The sequence below is a fragment of the Camarhynchus parvulus genome, chromosome 1A, assembly GCF_901933205.1.
Source record: "Camarhynchus parvulus chromosome 1A, STF_HiC, whole genome shotgun sequence".
Taxonomy (NCBI): Eukaryota; Metazoa; Chordata; class Aves; order Passeriformes; family Thraupidae; genus Camarhynchus; species Camarhynchus parvulus.
Window position 1 is genome coordinate 42,732,692 of NC_044586.1, and position 24,092 is coordinate 42,756,783.

General features: G+C 36.7%; 1 protein-coding gene across 35 annotated transcripts in view; it reads right to left on the bottom strand.

Annotated features, from left to right (window-relative positions):
* The window catches only part of NRCAM (neuronal cell adhesion molecule), a 145,634-nt gene that overhangs the window by 32,773 nt on the left and 88,769 nt on the right, over positions 1–24,092 (bottom strand). For 25 of the 35 annotated variants that reach the window (XM_030960481.1, XM_030960480.1, XM_030960482.1 and 22 more), the window contains 14 exons: positions 23,152–23,263; positions 21,059–21,243; positions 19,487–19,618; positions 11,192–11,335; positions 10,069–10,180; positions 9,570–9,736; positions 9,331–9,478; positions 8,651–8,775; positions 7,379–7,408; positions 5,932–6,033; positions 2,900–3,097; positions 2,717–2,787; positions 1,701–1,926; positions 1,296–1,411 (listed from right to left, as the gene is read on the bottom strand). In XM_030960481.1, the coding sequence (XP_030816341.1) occupies positions 1,296–1,411; positions 1,701–1,926; positions 2,717–2,787; positions 2,900–3,097; positions 5,932–6,033; positions 7,379–7,408; positions 8,651–8,775; positions 9,331–9,478; positions 9,570–9,736; positions 10,069–10,180; positions 11,192–11,335; positions 19,487–19,618; positions 21,059–21,243; positions 23,152–23,263 (1,868 nt within the window). The remainder of the gene's footprint in view (positions 1–1,295; positions 1,412–1,700; positions 1,927–2,716; positions 2,788–2,899; positions 3,098–5,931; positions 6,034–7,378; positions 7,409–8,650; positions 8,776–9,330; positions 9,479–9,569; positions 9,737–10,068; positions 10,181–11,191; positions 11,336–19,486; positions 19,619–21,058; positions 21,244–23,151; positions 23,264–24,092) is intronic. The other 10 variants (XM_030960484.1, XM_030960483.1, XM_030960491.1 and 7 more) reach the window with 1 other exon arrangement.

The window sequence follows — 24,092 nt, forward strand, 5'->3', positions numbered from 1 at the left end:
ATTAATAACTACCACTAATTCCACTAGATTCCAGCTCTTTAATCTGCACATAACAGACATTTTCTTTTGATTGCCCATTTCTGCATGAAATACCAGGTCAATGTAAAGCTCTCATCTAATAGATAAACATTTAAGAGACTAGTGAAGTCCTGTTTCTCAGCTGAGTTTATTGTGTTAGTGTGGCAAAGCAGCACACAAACTAAAAACATTCACACTATATCATACAGAACTAGTGTAAGTCTCTCTGGATGGTGGTATTTTCTGCCAGTAAAGAAATACCCACATATCAGGAACTCACATTCATGTGGTAACCAGCTATAGAGCACTGAAGTTCAGTTTCAACGGTTTTGACTGCTCCATTTTATAAGTCTGGTGTACATTTATTCTCCTCCAAATACTCTTTACTGTTTTAATTTCTCAAATATTTCTTTTACTTCCTTTCACTACAAAAGAAGTAGTTCAAATTAGTAGTTCGAATTAGTCCTAATCTAGTTTGGGCTAAGTAATCTGTTTTGTTAGAACACACTTATGAGAATACTAACAGAGGAGCAAAGAAGGAATTACTTTGATTTTCTTCTATCGGTACATAGGATGTCAGTATATCCTCACTGAAGCAACTTTTCCCTATTCTCCAGGGACATCAGTTTCAAATCTTGAAGTCCTTCTGTATCCCCTTCTCTATTAATTTGCAGTGTTTTTTCTCCAGCACAACCTTTTAAGTTGTGACCAAAGGCAGCACACTACCTTAGAATAAGCTTCCTTCCATTATATGGGCACTCCAAATCTTCTGCCATTTCATATGTCCTGAAGTTAAGCTTTTACACTGAACTTTTTCCTGGCCTCCAAAAAGACACAGAACCCATCATATGCTACTAAGTGCCCAGTTACTCTGAATTAAAGAAGTGATTAACCATATTGAAGCAGAAAATGAGTAACCTTAGCATTACACCTAGAAGAGACTCCTACCAAAACTAGTTCTTCACATCCTCTAAATTACATTGGAAAAAGATGTGTAAAACTGTTACTATTTTTTAGCCTGTTTAGCATGTTCAAGCTTCGTTGCAAACACATGCCATTTTTCTTCAAGGACAATGTCACGGGAAGCTAGTGCTACAAGGCTGGAACATTGGTGAACTCTATGAATTGCATCAAAGCTGTTGCTCTTGTCAGCAGAACTTGGGAGCTCACTGCAAAGCACAAGTCCTCTTACGTGTCACTTACTTCAATCTGGATACAATCTCATACAGGAAGACTGATCTATTTTAATAAACAAGGAAGAGAATGATCGTACTTACTTTGTACCCTTGAAGGTGTCCTCGGACACTTTTTAGTGGAACTGGGTCCCAATGCACCTTTGCTAATGTGCTGTTAATAACATGAACCTGCACATTGCCTGGAGCAACCATTGGCACTGTGTGGAAAGGATGCAACAAGCACCTAGTTAGAATTAGAAACCACACAAACATAGTTTTTTAGAATGAGTTTTTGCATTGTACTCATGGAACAGGTTAAAAAGTTCCTATGCTTTCAGTATTGATACTACAGAGTAGTATGAAGCCTTTACTATCTCTAAATTGCTTCCTTTTAATTAAAAAAAACCTACTATCCCCCTTATGAATATTTCAGTACTTTAAATACCCATTCAGGTTACACATTTATCTCCTTTAATTAGAATAACTGAGTCAAACTACAAAACTTACAGTCTTCCCCTGAATGTCCAATCACCTCTGATGGCTCTGGTGCATACCCCAAGTCATTTAAAGCTTGCACTTTTACTTCATATGGAACAAAAGTTGGTGTACCAGACACAATATATTTAGATACATTTGCAACTATAACAGATGTCCATTCATCATCAACATCTTTCTGGCGCCAGCTGACTTTGTACTGAAGCCCTGGTCCATTAGACTGAAAACCTTTTAAAGGCTGAAATGAAAAGAAATATTTTTTAAAATATTCTGAAGCATCTGAAAAATCTTAACTTACAAAGAAATACATTGATTCTTTTATATAATGTCACTGACAATTACATCTGTATTCTGCAACAGAGAGACACTGCTGAAAGTTAGGCAATTTATCTTTTACAGGAGGTCACTTCAATTGACCATTTTTTTTCAGTTTTCACTTTTTGGTAAAAAGCACATTGAGTGATGTTGGTCACTAATTCTTACACAAACAGCACACTGTGATTTCTGTATATATGTTTTGTTTTCAAATATTTCTTAAGAAGTGGAAGAGAGAAAACCAGACTTGCACCACCTCCTTGTAAAGAGTGTACCCCAGGCAATATTTCTTGCCTGAGAGGGCAAATTGATTATACATGGCTGTCCTTGAGCTCCTGTCATGATTGTAAGGGCATGATGGCGAAAACTTCAACCAAAGTTTTCTAGTGGGAAAGCGCACAATGATTAGTTTATCATAAAAGGTGACAGTAGAAGCAACATTCACATTAGTATTCACTCTAAAAGTTAGACTCTACTTGACATAAACCTCCATTTATATTTTGAGGTTTTCCTAAACTGGCAGCAAAACATTGTGTATTACCTAATTATTGACTTATCTTGAGAAATTGCATGGGGAAACATGCCCCCCCCTTTAATGTATTTTCATATTTAAAAAAAAACCATGAAAATGAAGATGGGGAATTTATGAATTTAGCTCTTTTTCAAGAATATGTTAATCAGGCAATTGGCTATTATCATCATTGGTTCCTTACCTCCCATGTTATTACCAAATTATCAGGTTCTGAGCCTATTCCCTGTACATTAGCAGGATTTTCATCAGGGCCTAAAAATAAAATATTTACACGTGAACAAGAATGGCTGCTGCGTGATTCCAAGCAAACTCAATGCTACTCATAGCAGGAATCAATCACTGGGAAGTGGGAATAATTATTTACTTGCAGATTTCGTCAGGTACTGCTCAGATGGCTCACTTGGCTGGCTCCTGCCAATCCTATTGACAGCGATCACACGGAAGGAGTAGTTGACGTAGGGAGACAGCTTCAGCTGCGCCGTTGTCTGGGAGCCAGGCACCTCCGTCTGGTAGCGCCACACACCTGGCTCGTGCAGCGCATCCTCGAACTCGATCACAAAGCCTGCAAGCAGGAATTGAACCCAACCTCACGTCAAAACTCCAAACATCTTCCCAGACAAGTACAGGCATTTCTGAATGAGCTAGGCAGAAGGGATTGCTCCAACCAGTGCTTTCAAAAATCACGGAACCTGACATGTAAATACATAAATCTAACACAAATCTATAATGTGGATATCAAAAGTAGAAATTAAGGTGAAATATAAAAAATTAAAAAATAAACTCTTACTTTTATCCTTTGCTACTGTCATTAATGCAGCAATCCCTCAGGTAACACATTATTACAAGAGCTCTCTGTCAGATACCGGATTTTAATTTAATGGAAGTCCTTGAACTATCACAGCAAGGAAGTGGAATTTGACTGCTAAATCCATTGTTCTTAGTTGTATCACCAGCAGGCAATACCTGTATAAATTTAAAACTCCCTGAATATTCCATTTTCCCCAATGAAACTGGAATAATGAAAATCTATTTAAAGTCAAGAACCTATACTTGAGGAAGGTTTTTGAGAGCACTTTTCATTATCCTGAAATTAAATCAGGGAATGTATGTTCAAAAACTAAATTTCTTGAGAGTACTCTGTGTGAACATTATGATGATTACTGTTAAGATCTTACAAAGCATACAACCTCAGGGATAAATAATTTTGCAGAATTCCAAAAAGAAAATTATATTCATTATGAAAGACAAAAGGACATTTTTTACAGATGTGAAACAGCCAAAAAACCTTGCTATAAGATGTGAGATATGAATTCTGAAAGACTTAGGAGGAATTTTTAGAACACAATAAAAAAATGTGAAAAGAATGTACAGTCTGAGTACATTCCACAGAACCTGCAGCATCAAATATTTACCTGGAGCATCAAATATTTGTGTGTTGTGTAACAAGAATTTTCTCTATCTCATGTGTGGGTGGAGACAAAATATGACTTAAGATTGATCCTGTTCGGACTACTAAAAAAATTCAGAGTGGCATCTAGAAATTTCTTTTAGAAGAATACTTACAGCACCACATAGAAAAATGCATAACAATTTGAGGAGCAAGATGTAAAAGAGGTAAGTAGTACTAATCATGGCCTTCTGGCGGGCAGATTTCATTCTGACCTAAGTAGTAAGAGGGAGAATTGACCCCAAATTACTCAGTTACTGCTGCTTTTGTGTGCTTAGTGATACAGGTCTTGGGATGTCTCCTGGATAAAGCCTTACTGAAAAGGTGAGAATATTATATGCCAAAAAGGTGGTCACTACTGCTTTTTTCCAACCTGGCCACTAGCCTTCTGCCTGCAACTCCAGTAGAATAATTGATAGGCAACTTCAAGGGGAAAAAAACTATCAGAGCTTTCAGAGAGATTCTAGCACATCAGTCATACTGTGCAAACAGATCACTCCTAATGAAGTGCAGTCCTTGAGTGTTCAACTGCACTTTGAAGTGATAGCAGCAGCAAAAGAAATAGGCTTACTCAGGAAGCAAAAGCCTTATTTTGCAGCGTCTAAGAAGACTATGCAGGAATATAAATTGTATTATAATTAAACCCAGCATTATTTAGTTGGAAGAGTTCAGTTTTCAATACGAGAGTGCATGCAGTATATCACTCAAGAAAAACCTACAAGAGACAACACTGCCTAGTATTAACTCTTTTGCAACAGTGTGATCTCATTCCTACAGAAGGACAACACTACTGGCATGGAAAAAAATGAGAATACTAATGAAAGTATATGTATATGAATAAACCACAATTCAACTGTTTACATTGAGCTTCTAGATATTATATTTTAAGGTATATTACTAGTTGATATACATTAGAGATGCCTGAGACCATAAAATTTCAGAAAAATCACTTAGTGTTTCATTAGAATGTAGTCAAAATCTTTGATGTTTTCAGAAACTTGTGAAATTCTGTTTTTTACAAATCTTCCTTTCCAGATACCTGATCCTTATGGTTTGTTTTCAGTGTTGATACTGACCCAGCATCCAACCCTGGAGAGCAACACCTAGCGAGTCAGTCTAACTAATTAGTTCCAAACATAACATCTACACTGGTCTTAGCAACTTGTGGCAGTTATCATCCAAAAACACATTGCATAAATAATGAAATAATTGAATTAAGTTGCTCATAGGGAAAAAGTAATGCCAAAACGTCTTTCTGATCCCATGATTTTTAGGAAAACAAACATTAATATCTTTGTTCCTTGTTCCTAAATTCCCCCTTTATCCTCTCTGCTCAATATAAGCAAGAGTTTTCATTATGTTTTAATGGGAAGAATAACAGCATTTAATATCAGTTTACTGCCTCAAAATTGTATAGATATTTAATTGTTTAGTTTTATGGATGTGGTTTATTCTTTTAACGGTCTGGATTAGAAAAAAACCAGAAAAACTATCTACTTTATATTTTCATGAAGAATAAACTTCTGCACCAGTAGAGATGAATAATCACTGGCAATGGTGGTACTGATGCTATTTCAAATTCACAGAATTACAAAAGAGTTAATGCAAGATGTTGGTAGCTCTCTCCTTCAGAAGCATACAAGCGATGAACAAGACTGCTCTCTACATATTCATAAAATTGGACCTTGTCAGACAGATCTCATATCAATATATATAACTTCTATATTATCTAGCACAAGTTTTTGAATAAAAAAGCCCAGCTCTTCTGGTCTTCCTGCTTGGCTGTGCAGTAGTTTTTAAGGGTATGTTATGTAGATAAATGGCAGCTGTAGAGAATTAATTTACCGTTTCCCCATGCTGTACACAACATTTATTCCAGAAATTTTTGGAATTTGAGAACAGTTAGAACAAAACCTTCAATGTAGTGTAGTAGATACAAACAAACATACTTGTAATGGGACTGTTGTTTTCATCCCCTGGTATCCATGAGAGATCAATGCTTCTTTCTAGCTGACCTGTCAACTCCAAGTCAAAGGGTGGATTTGGCCGAGCTGTAAATCAAATGAACATAAAATAAGTAACCACACCAGAATATGTAGTTTAATACTTGAAAAAAATCCTTACATTCCAATTAAAGAACTCCACAAATACAGCAGGGCAGGTCTACTCACTTATGTAAGCATGACTTAAATACTAATAGCATGCAATTATTACAAAACAGACAAAAATGGAGAACGGATGTAACCTGGAAACTTCTATACCTTAACAAGAATTGGTATTTATTTTTAGCTGTGTCTGAGTGCACTGTGATATAAAAATGTGACGAGATGCAAGGAATTATGAAATGCCTCTTTAGTTTATCTTTGAATGATTATGGGTGGTTATCTATTGCAACAGACATACCTCATACAACATGAAAATAAAGAAACATTCATATCAAAGAAGCTTTTCTAGAACCATTAAAAATATTTTTATATGATTTCAAAACAAGTATACTTCAAACAGAAACTAATTGCAAGTTACTAAATTATTTTTTGTTGTTCTTTTAAAAAGACTCAGAAATCCCATGCAAGCGGTTATTATAAATTCTTATAATACATAAAGATGTAATTGTCTGTTCCAAATTCATGAAGGTAATTTATTATATGATTTGTTACACAAAAACCACAACTAATAAGTAGGTTCATGTAAGAATACATAAGCATTTTCACTGATAGGATTTACATAAAAGTGCTTAAAACTCTTACACTTAAAAGTGTTTTAGCTTATTATATAGCACTTGAACCCCCAAATTCAGAAAACATACTACTAATTAAAGGCTCTATATTATCAAATATAAGACTATGCCTGACTAACAGATTTTTTTTTTTGTTTTAACTTAAATTTTAAAATTTTGGTGATTTCATCAATTATAAGGTAAACTGGTCAATATGATCATATTCATCTTATGAGTGGAGTAAAATTAAGATAAACTATGAAATAAAATAGAGCAAGACTACAGGGCTGCAAAACCAATGTTAACATACAACAAAATTTGGTTGGTGCAAAGTCTTTAATACCTTTCACCAAAGAGTTGGATTTACATTTTAGATATTTCATTTATTATATAACTTACTTGTGTTACAGTGTGGTCTATGAGAAAAAAATTGCCATCCTATACCCAATCTTAATTAAAATTATCTCTGAAAACCACTTATTCCCTAAACACAAAGCAGCCCGCACTGTAACATTTTGAAGTTCTGTGCTACAGTAATGGAGTAATTGGTAAAATGGGATGAAACCACACAGACACACAAACAGAGGAAAAGGGAAAAAAAAAAGGCAAAAAAATTGCAGCAGGCAAATGAGCAATATATCTGCCTGATGATGTAGAAAGAGAACTTTGTTTTAGTTTACCGTAAATGATAGCTGGTGTTGGGGGAGCAGCTGAAAAGAACATTAATATAAAGGATTTAATCAGTTAGTAGCCAAGAAACAGAATACTGTAGGTAAAGACTATAGATATTAGAAACAAAGAAAAGTTAACTTATTTAGATTAAATGGTTAATTTTAAAAAACACATTATAATTTTTCACTGAAGAGCTAAAAAAGTATTCTTGATTACTTTATGCATTTTTTAAGATAAGGATAGATCAAGAAGATAAATAAAGTAAGCAATCATAAAATGCCTAAATAAGTACTAGTTTTTTGGCTTAGATAATTCCTGGATAGGCTTAATATCACAGCAGAATTTTAAAACACAAACATACTTGCTCTGAGTCTCAGATTGAATTCATGTAAGAATCATTCAGGACATCTACTTAAAACTTCCTTACAAATTGGAGAAGGGGCAAAGTAATCATTTGGCAAGAATCTGCAATCATAAAACTTAACAGAGAACTAAACTAAAAATACAATCCATGAGAAGTCATACAGCCAAGTCTGCTCAATCTTTATGAAGCATAATTTAGTTGTTGAAGAGATTCCTGAGATAACACTCTCCCAACACAACAAAGACATATTCCTCTTGGAAGGAGTCAAGGGGAGAGCCACCAAGGCGACCACAGAGCTGGAGCACCTCTCCTACGAAGACAGGCTGAGAGATTTGGGGCTGTTCAGCCCAAAGAAGAGAAAGCTCTGGGGACACTTTAGAGCAGCCCCAGCACCTACACAGGTTCCAAGAGAGCTGGACAGCGACTTTTCACAAGGGCATGCAGTGGTAAGACAAGGGGGAGTGGCTTCAGCTAAAGCAGAGTGGGTTTATGGTACATAATTAGGAAGACATTTTTTACGGTGAGGCACGAGAACAGGTTGCCCAGACAGGCTGTGTACAAGGTGTCCCTGCCCAAGGCAGGGGGGTTAGAACTAAATGACCTTAAAGGTACCTTCCAACCCTGGCCTTTCTGTGACTCTACCATGTTTATGTTGAATTGCCCTGCAAAATTTCATTTCCTGTAGTAGCTCAGATGTGGTCAAAATAGAAAGCTCTACAGCACGAATCTGCCCTGTAGCTACTCAATCGTTTTGTAAGCAGCTGGTGAGACTACATGTTTTAAAAACTGAAACACATTGACACTTAGGTAGCATTTCCATTATCCTGTCCTAAAAATCAAAACTCTGTTTGTGCTTTTCACTTTAAATCTAACGCTGTTTTCATACTCAACAGTAGAAGTTTGAGAGCATTCTTACCAACAACAGTAAGCACAGCACTTGCTGAAACACTGTCCAGAGTAGTATTAACTATGCAAGTGTATGTTCCATCATCTTTATCAGTTACATTCATAATGGTCAAGTTGTCTTTACCAACTAGAAACCTGTAAATACAATAAATTCAGCCACTGATTTTTCAATAACTGTAATAAGAAACTTGCATAAAACATTATCAATCCCATATACTTGTACATACCTAAACAGCTATGTTTACCCAAGTTAAGCTATGGGACAATATAATCTTTTCTTTTTTTCTTCATTGCTTTTGAACATCTTCCCACAGTGATTTTTCTTCTAATGTGCTTTTCTTTTCAAATATAATCAAACAAATTTTAAATATTTGTGATCCAGAGCAAAATAGTTTTATGTTATCTGTTTAGCTTCTGAAGTCAATTATCTTTACCTTACACTTAATCTATAAGGTCAGTGTGCATAGTTTGTATAAATGTTCACATCTCATTTTATTTTTAATTCTATCTTGATATTTGCATCACACTAGGTAGGTCCTTTAGTCACCAAATATTGGATAGCCATGATGTTTATCAGTTTTCTTTGGAAAATATGTCAATAGGTCAGTATGTTCCTTTCAAAGATCAGGAAAAGGAGCAGACAAAAGGACCTAGAAAATTAAAAATAAAGGAAAACTATGTGGTCCTTACCTTTCATCATCTGGTAGTTCATCATTGTCCTTCAACCATGTAACTGTTGGTAGTAAGGTAGAATCATGTTTTATTATACACTCAAAAGAAACCTGGCCATACCTCTGAATCACTTTGTATTCTGGCTGTTTAATGATCATCGTTGGATCTGAAATTTAAAATTAAAATTAGATATCCAGAAAGTCTGAAATTCTGTACAATTCTAAAAATCAGTGATGAAAGAATGACTAATTTCTCACCTTTAATTTCCAACTGCACCTCATTTTGTATCTTTCCTAATTCATTCCTGGCTACACATGTGTATGTACCAGCATTATTCTTCTGAGCCACTGGAATTTCCAAGGTTCCGTTATCGTGGAAAACATACTCATTTCCACGCAGGATGCTACCTTTCACTCCCTTAAACCTTTGTACAAGAAGTAATATCATTAACCAGCATCACAGTTAAATTCTGAATGGTTTTATTGTCAATAAAACACAAACTTACAATGGCCACATTAGAAAATAGAGACAGAAGCACTCAAAGAAATTTAAACTTGACTCTGTAGGCATAACTTTACTTACTGCTGGTTCATTAAGTACATGCAATATTGTATTAACAAATTGTAAACAGCATGTATTTTAAAAACATTATTTTGAAATTGTAAATAGGTTTAGAAGAGTTTTAAAGCTTCAAGTGTTTGCTTGCATAGATATAAGTGGCTCATCTTCTGCAACATAAGCACAGCTGGAGCTTACCATTCAATTTCAGGCTTAGGTGACCCAAAATAAGCACAGTCTAACAATGCGGGGCTGTCTGCAATGACTTGATACAGTTTATTAGCAGGAGTTAGAATTCTTGGCGGCTCAGCTGAAAAGACAAAGGTATCTGCATATAGTTACAAAGTTACAAATAGTAAATACAGAGTCAAAAGTATAAATACAAATACAAAATACAAAGACATCAAGAATGGCCTAAAGAATTACATAAAAACATTTTTCCCGGGGATGATTTTGGGTCTCAGTCTGGGCTTGAATACATTCTACTGGTACTAGCCTGAGGAAAAGTTAATGCAGGGAAATGATCTTGTGAAAAACAACTGTTTCGTGCCTATTTCCATGTAATAGTGATGGGCACCAAAGGCAATGATTTCAATTGGAAAATTTAAATCAGTATATACTTCAAGAAGATAATCTCCTGGGTACAGACTGAACTATCTAATTCCAAACAAACCTGCAGGCAGAAAGAAGTTGGATGCATTTTTGGTGTAACACCTACATTTTCTTTCTTTTAAACAACAGTCTCAATCAACACATCTGCCAGTTCCTGCAAGAGAGTCACCAGAGTCCATTCTGCCTAGGATTTTGCTACTAGCTTTTTTAAATTCAGTGAGAAGAATTAGAGGGGCCACAACATATTGTAATCAGAAACACATGCCAGGGAAGCCTTAGAGACAAATGCATAATCATGTCCCCTTGCAGCAGTAACTTGGAGATCATCCATTCCACTAATCCAAAACATCCAGACTCAATGAAACTGTATTGAAATGTACTAATTTAAGCAACACTAATTCCTGCCTTCCTTGTCAGGCTTCTGTTTGACTGACTTACACACACAAAAAAAAAACAAAAGAGAGATAAAATTTCTTCCAACTTTTCCCAGCTTTCACATCTATCCTTCTCACTTTAGAACAATGAAAGTGAAATTCAGGAATATCATGGGGAAAAAAAGCTATGTATATACCCTTGCTCTTTACAGGGGCCAGGAAATAAACCAATTCCCAATGAAGACCTCAAGCAAGGCTTGAGCAGAGAGTCTGTGTGTTAATAGAAGACAACAGAATACCAAAGAAAACAGAAAAATATCAAGTCTTTTTCTTACCCAGAACATTCACAAACGCATTTGCTAGCAAGTATCCATATTCATTAGAAGCATTGCACTGATAGACGGCACTTGACCTTTCTTGCACGTGTGAGAAAATAATGGTGTCACCATCCACCTTCCTGCTAGGATCTTCTGGGGCAACTGTTGGTGTAAAGAAAGAGAGTTATTGCTTTTCCTGAACTACAATTGAATTGCAAGTTTCATACTTCTGCAAAGAAGAAAGAATGTGAAAAACCAATATACCCTTTAAGTTTTTTTTTTCCCCAGGGTGACTGATCACTTGTAAAAATGTGAATTTTAATACAGTTTAAAAAGTTCTTCTCATTCTACAGGTATTAACTCAGGATGGTAGAGTTCCCATTCTTTGAGAGGTTTTTTGTTTGTTTTCTAACGCAGTGAAGCTGAGATTGTATTTTGCACAGAATACAGAGGAAAAATACCAATATTATGAGATTTGGGCAAATACTGTCAATCTCTAGAAAATTACAGAAGTATTTCTGGATGTCAAAAGAAAATGCTGATACAATGACATAGTCCTCTGTGACTTTAAAGTTTCAAATTGATTGTTATACCATAAATAATTTTCGAAATATAAAAATAGCCATACTCAGTTGAAAATTATCTCAGAGTAAAGAATAAGCATTCCTTCTAACCAAGTCAAGAAACAATCTTCTCAAGAGCAGAGTTAGTACTTCAGTAGGTGGCACTCTTTCCCTTATGTAAGAATTATACAATGCCATTTCCTCAACTGTTCTGGAGCGGCCTGAGCTGTCAAACAGCTTCTGCACCACAGAAGCACCCAAGAAATAACTGAAAATAAAATTCTAAGAAAATACTGAAGAAGAGTAAGAGCTGTCAGTTCTGATACAACTGAATGGCATTAAAAAAGTATAATGAAGAAAAAACTTAGCTTATAACACCACACTGCATAAAAATGTGCAATCTATGGTTTAATATTTTATGAACATACTAAATAAGACCAGATGTATTATTATTGTATTAAAAAGCACAAGTATTATTAACAATGAAAATTAATGGTAAAATTACCACTCTACTAATATGAAAAATAGATGTATTTATATGGAAATAAATGCATCATAGTTTGACTGCATCATCAAAATTGACACCCTTACTGAAGGTTGAAAAAAGTATATTTGTGGAACATATTCTCATACAAGGAAATTCTTATTTGAATTCATAAAAAAAAAATCAATCAAGTAAATTAACATCAATTTTCTGTGACAGGAACCTTTTGATTCAGACACTACCTTAGTTCTCATCTGCGAAGAAATTTGAGACATTTCTCCTGCATTTTCTTAAAGTATGTATTACTGACTTCTCTACAAAAGAAACCAGATGAAGGGACCACAGTTCTGTGCTTCTGCTTAAGGGTATTTCCAGCTTGGATGAAATCTAAGGCCATTTTTCATGGCCTATTTGTAAATACATCAATTTCCAAACAGCTGCCTCAAGAACAGATTTCCATTTCCGTTTTTTCTCATCTTCCATCAGTCTCAGTTCAAATCAACAACACAAATTCAAAATTCAGAGGGAAGGAAGAAAAAGGCGCTACTGAGATTTTAAATGCTTATTCTCTGGACTTCTGAGTTGCTGGCACATATTTTTCTCTCTTTTGCTTTACTTCCTATTGTGTTCCATGTTTCACATTGCCTCCTTTTTCTACGTAAATGCCATTTGCATTAAAAGATTCATGGGCTGAAAATAGCCAGAGCAGGTGAGCAGCCCAGCAGGCAGGCCAGTCAGCTGCGGGAAGCAGTCTGTTTCTGCATACAAATCACAGTTCAACAGAAGACAGGCACAACTGCTCTCCCACGAGGAAGGAGAACTGCCCACAGCCACTCCAAGCATGGCTGCTTCCAGCCCTGGGCTCTGGGCTTCCCTCCACTCATGCCCTCTGATGCCTGCAGCACTTTCTGCACCCAGGTGGGTCATTAATGGGTGCACAGACTACCCCCCTCACACACACTCAAACACGTAATTCCTTACAGCGTGATGGCAGGGCCCCTCCTAAGAGATGGAAGCCATTAATTCAATCTTCTATGGCTGAAGGAACTGCATTGAAAAGAATGATCTAACCACTAAATTACTATAGAAAAAGAGGGGTAGCATCTTCCCTTCCCACTGCTGTACTGAAGGAAAACAGGAGATATTCCCTTTCACCTATCTGAAGGAAAGGAGGTGCCTGTTCTCTGAAAAGGGCTTCAAGCTGGGGTCCCATGAGAAAAGAAGGCAGAAGTGTCAGGTTAGCTGGTGCTTTCTGTTAATTGGTCAAGCCAATTGGATGCTGAAGGGCACTGATTCAAAAGCTCCCTGTTAAGACAGACATCTATTTAACTGTCTGTTGAATACAGCTTCTTTAATGGTCTGAAGCATGCACTGCTGCACTTACAGACACAGAAACATTGAGCTTGGAAGGGACTTTTGGAGGTCATCTGGTCCAACCTCCTGCTCAAGCAGGGCCACTTGGATCCAATTATCCAGAACTGTGTCCAGATGGGGGAAGGATCACTTTCCTCTACCTGCTGGCTACACTTTTGTCTCAGGTAGCCCAGGATAATGCTAGCCTCCGACATTGCTGGCTCATGGTCAACTTGGCATCCACCAGGATGCTCAAGTCCTGTTCTGCTAAGGCACTATCCATCTGGATGGCCCCCAGCATGTACTGGCACTAAGGCTGTTTCTCCTCAGGCGCAGGACTTTGTTCCAATGATCACCCTCTCTGGGTCTGGCCATTCAGCCATTTTTCTATCCACCTGTCTGCTGTTTATCCAGCCCCACATCAACAGCTTGTCCATGAGGATCTAATGGGAGACAGGGTCGAAGGCCTCACTGCAGGGCAGGCATACATTATCCACTACTCTCACCCTCATCTATCTGGCCAGCCATTTCATCATAGAAATACATGAAGCTGGTCACCCCTTGGTGAAGCCATGAAAACTACTCCTGAAAGTTTTCTTGTCTTTAATGTGCCTTGAAATGGTTTGCAGAATTAGCTGCTCCATCACCTTCACAGGGATAAAGGTGATAGTTCCCTGGTTTCTCCTTCTGGCTTGTTGAAGATAGGAATAGCATTTACTTTCTCTCCATCTTTAGGCACTTCTCCCAGTTACCATGATCAAGCAAAGATTATCAAGACTGTTCTTGCAATGACACATGCCAGCTCAGTCAGCAGTTGTGGATGCATCCCACTAGGGGCCATGCACTTAGGTATGTTCAGTTTGCTCCTGACCTAATCCTTTTCCAGCAAGGGTACATCTCATTCTAGTCTTTTCCCCAGGTTTTTGGGACCTGGGATTCCTGAAGGTCAGTCTTGCTAGTAAAACCTGAGGAAAAATAGCATGCAGTACTTCAGCCCATTCCATATTCCAGTCTACCACTTAAAAAAAAAATTAAATCTTTTTCTGGGGAAAAGGAGTAATGGCAGGGCCACTCAAACACTGCTTGTTTGTATGCATGAATATTCTGGTCACATTACATGATAGCAGCATGAGAAGGAGAAAACGCTTTTAACACATTAGACAAATCTGAATTTGGCACTGATAGGCAAAATAGCAGAAACCTACATAATACTTAAAATGAGCTTGTACAAACAGGATAATGAATTATAAGGATTTGCTGTAGGAGTTCTGCTGCTGTAACAAGACAGGTGAACACGTGCGATCTAACAGCCAACATTTGCTCCCAATAACATGGAATCTCAGCTTATGAATGTGTTTTGGTCCTTTCTGAACAAAGACCTCGTTTCACTTGATTTTTTCATCACATTGTACAATGATACAGCTTCTTGACTCTAGTCATGTTCAGCATATTCCTAAACAGAGAAGGCAGGGCCTCCATCAGATGCCTCTTGTTGTAGTTAGAGATCAGCACTGTGAATAACTTCTGTTCATTTAATTGCATACTTCCATCTGTTTCATAAACTTTTGACAATCTAAGCAATTACTTTTGCTAGTATGCTCAAATAACCACAATGGCACCATTATTACTCTTTTTCCTTGAAAAAAAAGACAGAATGACATGTGCTCTCTGAACAGAAGTAGTTAAAACATACTGCTACGCTTAAAACTGGAAGGGAAAAAATCTGGATTAAAAAAACACGGATAACTGAAATGGTAAAGAACATAATTCTCCTTTTCTTACCAATCTCGCTTGCTCCTCAGCATATTATTTTCCTGTGATCACTGAAATCCTTTTCTTGCAGAATTTCTGATTCTGACAGCTCTGTTGTCTCCAAAGGCACAGCATTACCTGCACTAACTATAACCACCCTTGACTATTTTGTGGAGAACTGAAAAAAAACTGATAATCAAAGGTTTTTCATCTGCTGAAGTTCCTAGGCCAGATGCAAAGTTCCAACACAACAACAGCAGAAGCAGTGGATAAACATCTTCCCATGCAGTCTTCTCTCCAAGACTGAAACACTGGGGGCATTAGGGTCAGCAAATTCCTCCCCACCCTCCCATGGCTGGAGTGAACAGCTTTTGGTGTGTACTCTCAGAGAAAACGATGGATGATGAATCTCTCAGCCAGGGATTATCAAGGCCTTTCATGAAAGAAATCTACGGGCTAATGTTTCTCCCTTAAATTCAGTGTGAGTACTAATGGAGACTAACTCAAACCTAGAGATTCAATGTGGACTGTAATATAAGAGAAGAATGTGTTGAAAAAGATAAACAGCATCTTTGCACTACTTTGTATAAATCTAAGTGTCCGTATCTAATATTTAATAGCTCACCATGAACTATAAACCACTGGACCAAAAAAACAGTCTTTTGTACAGTATTTGCAATGCCTTTCTGAAGTCCAATTATGAAAGCGTTTCCCCTTCCCAATTGTTACTTTCTTAAGTAAGAAAGTTTTGGATTGTTACTTTCTTAAAAGTTGAGACACTTCATGCATGGTTTCCCTTTTGTAAAACCATGCTGAATATCTAAGCAGTGAGACACAATGGCTTATGCAGTGATATAAATAATGCAGATCTTGAGTGTTAATTGAAGCACAAGGCAACATAGAGTCGTGGCCTGAACTTTCAATTGCTACTTGCCAAAGTAATTCTAATTGACCTTAGCAGGACTGGGCACATAAGTTCAACATACTCCTGTGAGTAAACATTAGGAGGTTAGGTTAGGTCCTTATCATTCCAACACATCTAAAGAAGGGGTTTTTTTTTTAGAAATGCTGGTTTTCAGCATGACTGTTGAAGAAAACTAATTCAAATATTTCAGGGAAACCTAGAATCTGACTTAGAAAATATTTTTTCACTCAGATTTTTGGAATATTGAATAAAATTCACACCATTGCAATTTTATTTTATCATTGCTAACACACACTACATTTTTCTCTTTTTTTTTTTTTTTTTTTGCCTTTTCCCTATAGATATTTAAACCTCAGCCTTTGACTGAGATATGGACGAATAGTTCTTTCTTCAACATTCCTCCTTCCTTGTCTGACTCTATTATGGAAAAACAAAACCAGAAGAATTAAGTATCTCCCAGTTGTGCTTTCCAACAGAAAATTAAAGTATTGCAAACAGATTACCAGGCCACAAGAGGCACATTGTGGGATATATGATGACAGCAGGGCTTTGAAATTCAAATGTAGCTCTTTTTCTTTGAAATCCTGCCATGGGTGTAGCTCTCTCAGCACTGCCCTGAAGCAGAAACAGCTGCTTTAGTTCCCTTTTACAGTGATTTCCTAATCATTCAGTTGGAAGATGAGGGGCTCAATTCTATAATTTAGTAACAAGTGAACAAAAAGGCACACTGTACTTGGTAATTTCCAGAACAGCTTTTGATAACTCAGAATAATAAAAAATCACAAGAATCTTAAGAACTGCACTTTCTGTGATCATGATGCCTCTCATAGATGCCCTGACAGATGCAGTGTACTAGAGCATCCAATGAGCTTGCACTTAAATATTTAATGTGGATAAGACTTAGCTTTTCTCAGCAGTGAAAGTGACCTTTAATATAAGGCTGAGCTTTACTTATTTCCTGTGTTCTTTTTTTTCCCCTACTGAGTTTGAGTGGGTAATTTAATTAAAGTCTTTTAATTTTTACTGAATATCCTCAACAAGACTTTGTCTACCAGTTCCTCAAGGCCAGTCCAATATGTGCTTCCTTGTATTTAGGAAATTTCATGGCATCCTGCAGCTGCTTCTGGAAACTCTGTTTCTTAATGTTTTACTGTTACTGTGAAAGAAAGCAGAACACACCACTGCTTTTCTGGAAAATGTACTTGTTGGTTGTTTGAACATCCTACAGCTTTGATAAGGAAGAAGAGCAAGGCAAAGCTGACTCTCATAGCCAGATGAAAAAGATTTTACTAGTCAGGAGGCCTGAAATAATAGTTAAACTACAAGAACTGCAGGATAAAAATCCCTCCAAAGAAATAAACAAAAAGTGAATGGTGAGTATACAGAAAACAACAAAGGAAGATGAGACCACCAAAAACCCAGAATGGAAAGTGAAGGACAGATACCAAACTTTGATGATAACAAATGCATTATGATATATTTCCTTTTAAATATATACTATACAAAATTACACTGATATTTTCATTTTTTCCTGTCTTGCCATTGTTTGATGAGGTGATTAATGTCAGTTTACATACCTTATTTACCAATGGAAACTTCTCAATTTAAGTCTCAGGCTGTAGATCTCACCTTCCATTTAATTAGGATTCCTTAAATGGGTTATTTGCTAAATAATTCTATTTTTTTCAATATATACCCTTATTTTGCATTTTTTCCCCTACAAATAAGGTTACTCTCTTTTGTATACCGAATACTTCAAAGAAATCTAATGAGGGTTCTTGTTTACTTCTTGCTATTACCTAGATTCTGACCCTAGACAATCCTTCTCCATGTCCCAAACTGGCTGAATTATATTTCCTCGACAGACTTAAACAACTCCTAAACTTCTGAAAGTGACAGAAGGGACACTGCCATATGTCACAGACATTTCTTTTATGAAAAATTCTCTCTTAGGATTTTCCTGCTGAAGCTGAGAAGTTCAGCAACCAGACATAAACAATAGGTTATCTGCTTCTGTGGAATGCAACAAGTCAGTTCTGGATTGGCCCAAATTGAGTGTTTAGAAATAATAGCCAATCCAGAACTGAGCTCTCTCGGACACAGTCCGAGAGAGCAAAGTTTGTTGATCATTCTTTACTTTCTATTCTTAAGTAGTTAGCAGCTTCTAGAAACTCTCCTTTTCTTTTTCTTTTTAGTATAGTATAATAGATGTTTATATCATAACTTAATAAATCAAGCCTTCTGATCATAGAGCCCATCTCGTCTCTTCCTTCACCCCGAAAACCTTGTGTCCAACCGACGACAGCCATACTTTAAACAGACCAGTATTTTAGAGTACATTATCTCTCATGAGCCAACAGGTGAGACTGTCTGGCTTTTTATTATTGTTTTGAGAAAGGGGAAGGATAAAGGTAGAAGAACCAAGTGTGACTTTAGAGTACAGGATATACTCAGTGCAAACCCAGCTGACAACACACTGCAGTGTCCTCCAGCAAGTTCTTTCCAAGGCATGTTGTACCACATATAGCAGCTACCTTGTGTCTGTCATACAGCATTGCCAGTCCTAACACTGCAGCAATTAAGTGGCTCAATCACCAGTTCAGGGCTGCTTTTCTTACCCATGCACACAGAAGCAACTGTTCCACTGCCTCAGGGGTTCCTTTTCTTTGACACCAACTTGGCATAATCTGTTTGCCAGGTAGCTGCTGACACATTCAGACAGTTTTGCTGCTGCAGCTTCTTAGAGCTGAAGCCTGGAAGGCTCACACACACTAAGCTGCAAATCCTGCAGTGTACTGCAAATCCTACAAGTGCTCTGTATATCCACACATGTGGGAAGTTCACTTTTTATGTCACATTTAGGATTCCTAGGCAATATTAGAGTTGCAGTGAGGCAGCAAAGGAGAGACCTAGCAGACATGACTGCCACAGAAACACGGGGTAACAATGACCTCCCAGCAATGGCCCTGTGAGAGGCACCATCCAATAGCCACAAAGATACTACCAGCAGAATGCCACACAGAAGAACCAGGAGCATGATTACACATTTCAGTTCTCTCAAAGGCACATTTTGTTGCTCAGCTTTTACGAACGACAGTATTTTATCACATCTTTTATGATTTAGCATTACCTGTCAGGAAAAAACTACATAAATACAAGCTCCTTTTGACAAAAACCACCCTGAGACTCCTCATATTTTCTTACTCATGCTCCTGTAAGGTAATTAAGAATCTTACTTGCTATGGGAACACCATTTGCTAACCAGCTTATACTAGGCTTTGGGTTGCCATTAGCTCTGCAGATCAATGTTCCATCTTCTCCAGGAGACAAAACCAAATTTCTGGGTGCTGTTATCCAGTATGGAGCAGCTGGGTTTAAGAAAAGAAAGACAGCAATTATTTTCCAAAATTATGTACAGAAAACCATAAGGCTCAGGCATAGTAATCAGAAGATAATTCAAACAAGCTATGTGTAGATATAGACTTACAGCTATACTGTTACAGTATATGTACATATATATGTGTGTATATAAATATAAATATATGTGTGTGTGTGTGATACTCAATTAAGTGATAGAACATACATTGGCCAAACTGACCCCCTGGTCACCCACTGCATTAAAATTCTGAGAAAAATAACAAGAGGAGCTTTGTTTTATTTAGGGTTGCCTGCTTTGAATCTAATTTGCCTTTCCTAAAGAGAGCAAAATTTATCTGTGTATGGCATTTGCAGACACTGCAGTGGTCTTCTGATTAATTTCAGAGATATCCATGCTCTTAGTAGTTAGGCTGCTAGGAATTAATTTAGGTTTGATAACAAAAAAGGATTTCATATCAAGAGTGAAATTTTAAAATGGCAAAATCCTTGGTCTCACTCAATTCAATGGCTGATTGCAGTGGGGCCAGATGTTTACCTGAGACAGATAAAAACAGAGATCAAAATGGGTGAAACACTGACCTTACTAGAAGATATTCACATATTTCTCCATCCTTTTATACAATAAATAACCACAAACAGCATATATTATCACATCTTGCAATTAATTTTCAGATTTTGGATTGATGGACAGATGCAAACAGAAAATTAAACTTCTGTTCTTAGAAAGGAAGTTAAATGTGATCATAAAAAGATGCTGATCTACAACAAAATAAGTGACTACTTAGTATGCAAAGTAAGCAATACAGCTGATTATTTCAATGACTAATTAACTGTCATTACAGTTTTTTGTTTCATGGTATTCACAGCATACTTACAATTCCTATTTAGACAAACATGTTGCAAATGTTTTTAGAACTATAAGGCATCATCTCGGGTAAAAAACACGAAGAAGATAGGAACAGAAATAACAGTAAAAGAGAAAAAGGAAGAAAAACATAAGACTGTAAGACAATAGTAAAATAGAGGAAAGAAATAATCTGGGCTACATGAATGAAGAAAAATGGAGAACATGAGGATGAAATGATGAAGAGAGATAAGGAGGAAGATAGAGTAGCAAGAGAAAAAAGCACTCTAATGACAGATAATCAAAGGATTTAAAATGAATGCAAACTAAGGCATTATCCTACTACTGTTACAGTAAAATACCAGTTTAGCCTGATGCTTTACAAAGTAACATTAAAAGATGAGAAAGATATTAAAGATAGTAAAGCTCTTCTGGTGTTAGAATTCAAGACAGTTGAATGTTTCCTCAGGGTGATTTTTAACCATTATCATTCATCCTCTTAGCTATACTTCATCCTAGACAGCCTGCTTCCATCCTACATTCTGGACCCTTGACAACACTCCATTAAGGATAATTTTAGTATTACCTTTCACAGTTACTGAAATCACATGATGAACCGAACCTAATGCATTTCTCGCTATACATTTGTAATTCCCAGAATCAGCTTCTGAAACATCTATAATCTTCAGAGTTTTCTTAAAGTTTTCAAAAAATGTTCTGTTGGCTGGCAGTTCCCCACCCTCCTTGATCCAGCGGATTACCGGTGTGGGTCTGGAGAAGTAAAAGCACAGATCAAATTTAAGGACTGAAGAAAAGGGAGGTAAGAGTTCAGTATATTAATATTTTTAATATATGTTTTATAAATAATTATTTTAAAAGCCTCTATTCAGATTCTGGGCCACATCCAACAAATATGAAAAATATGCCAGCATTTGTTTCTAGAAATGACAAGTCTCACTAACATTGTCAATGGCCATCTGTTCAGAGGATTAATAATTACAGAATACATTTGTCTGCTGATTGACCTAAAAACCTGATGGTTAATAAATGAAGACAAGATTCTACTATCAAATTGATGCTTATGGTGCTTGTAAAGGTAGCTTCCATAAAGTGACAAGTTTATAATTGTCCTTTGTGTGAACAATATCCTAATGCTTCATGAACATCATACACTTCACAAAAGAGCTATAAGGAGACAGAAACATTTCTTGTGCAAAATCAAGAAAAATTGTCACTGTTGAGCCAAGTACAACTTCTTGTCACTGCACTGAGTCTAAATCTTGGCCATGCCCCATGTTGTCCACAGAAGTTGAAAATTGTTCAAGCACGTGGAAATATACTTTGAAAATTACAAGAAATTGCAATTTGTTACTTACTGAATAGAATGTGCTCTCTCAAATAGCAATGGCTCTAAGCAAATGTTCCCTTAGCGGTCTAATATCACACATTTTATACCACAGACACCTAGCAAAGATGACTTTTAATTATGGTGTCAGTGATTAGGAATAGTTGTTTCAAATAAAATCTGCATCTGGCCCTTTGTAGACAAGTATTCACTCACCGATTATTTGCTTTTTTAATTACATGACAGCCAAAGACACAAAGCCATATAGTATACTACAGTCTATTTTTTTCACTGGTTTTATCCAGCCATTTTACTGGAATTTGGATCACCTAATACTTCTATTGTAGGGTTGTCAAAAGGCATATAACTATATTGCAGATGAAGATTACCTGGGCTGGTGCTAATTCTACTCACAGGGGTGGTTTTGCTGGTGCTGCTGGGGCAGGCACCTGAGCAGGGCACAGCTGAGAGAGAAATACTGCACTGAGCTCAGATCAAGCTGTGCTGAGCACGCCCTGTGGATCTCATGCAAGTGAACCCGTGTGTGTGGTGCTGTGGTGCATGATTTGCAATTCTTGGCATTCCACATGGCTACCTGAGAGCACTCTGCCTCTGTGCACTGCAAACATATTTACAGTTCTTGAAATAGGTACTAAAGGTTTTCTGCTTCTATTCCATAACCAATCTATTCTCATATTTCTTCCTGAGAATGAAACTGATTTAAAGGTCAACCTAACTCATGAAGTTAAATTGCTCTTAGTAATTTTCTTTTTGCACAATAACCAGCAGAAGCAAACTTGCATTGCATTGAAGAAACAAATACCAATTAAGTTCAATTACAATGAGAAATTAGATGTAAGGACCTGAAGATTTGTTCTAACAATTCCCACCTAGCACTACTAAGTAATTATTAACACATATAAGCAGTTTTCTTGGATTAGGACAGCAAATTATTATCTATTTTTGTATAATTTGAGAACCTAATGACTGCAAACTTAGGAAAACAACAGAAGCTTTATTCCTGACTGCAAATCTGTGGATACGTGCCTGAGATTAGTCTATAGCATTTCTTGCCTGTGTCCTTTAAAAATACTGGCAAAACCCACACCCTGTGCATAGGGTTTGGGGATAGGAGAAGGCAGAGGCCATACACATTCATAGCCAGTTTCAAAGTCTGCTGATGCCCAAGTAAATGATGGAGTTCCTTAAAAAAGCTCTTTCCATTTTACACTTCTGCTTCTTTGAAACACATACGCTTATACAGTGGTCATGTTTTTAAGTATGTCTGAAATATTTCCTTCTATTTAGAAAAAAAAGTCTCAAAAGTAACTCACAATCCTGCTGCGATGCACTCCAACAAAAGCACATTTCCTCTGAGCTCCACTTTGGTACTTGTGCTACCTGTTGGTGTTAGAAGAACTGGCTGCCTTTCTGTAACTGGCTTTGCTGGAACAAGAAGTAGTAAAACAATTAATTTCTAAATTTTATTCTGATATCAACCAAGTGCATACATTCATTTTCACATTTTGAACAGAGATTTTGCTCCACATTGGCCATTTGATTAAAAATCATTGTGCAGTGCAACTACAAAGCTGAACACATTAGTTTTTTGACAGACATATCTGTTAAATGCCACAATTTTGAACACATAGAAGAAAAATGTTATTATTAAAAGACAGGAACAATTGATACAAAGCTTTTACATAGGCAACTGTGCAGTCTTAATCCTAAGTAGCTGCTGTTTCGTTCAATAGAACTATAATGGAGAGTAAGGCCACTGTTGTGAGGCACAATGCAAGAATGAGTGTTACTGAAAATTCCTGGGCTTCCATCAAAATAATAACAAAGCAAAGTTATTTTTAATCAGAAATATAAACCAAGGGAGTGAAAGGTACAGTCTGCTTTGGAATATGTTTTAACATTTTCTAGACCATGTGAGGCATTGTTTCAGAAATTAATCCTGGTATTTTCCTCTTACTATATATTTAACTTCTATTTAAGCTGTTCCCCAGTCTTGCAATATAGAGCCTTGATTAACCTGTATCAATAAGCACAGTAAACAGGCAGCTATAAATAGAAGATTCATTTCTGATATTATACTCTGTTGGCTTTTGAAGAATATGGTATTTCCTATTATGCCTTCATGGAATTCAGAATAAGAGTTTTCTGTAATTATAGAGTGTTTTCTGTGAGTAGCTAATGTTCTCTTGTAGCAATATTAATATATAGAATTAAGTGGCTCTGAAGTGCTGTAAGAGTCCAAACCATTACAGTA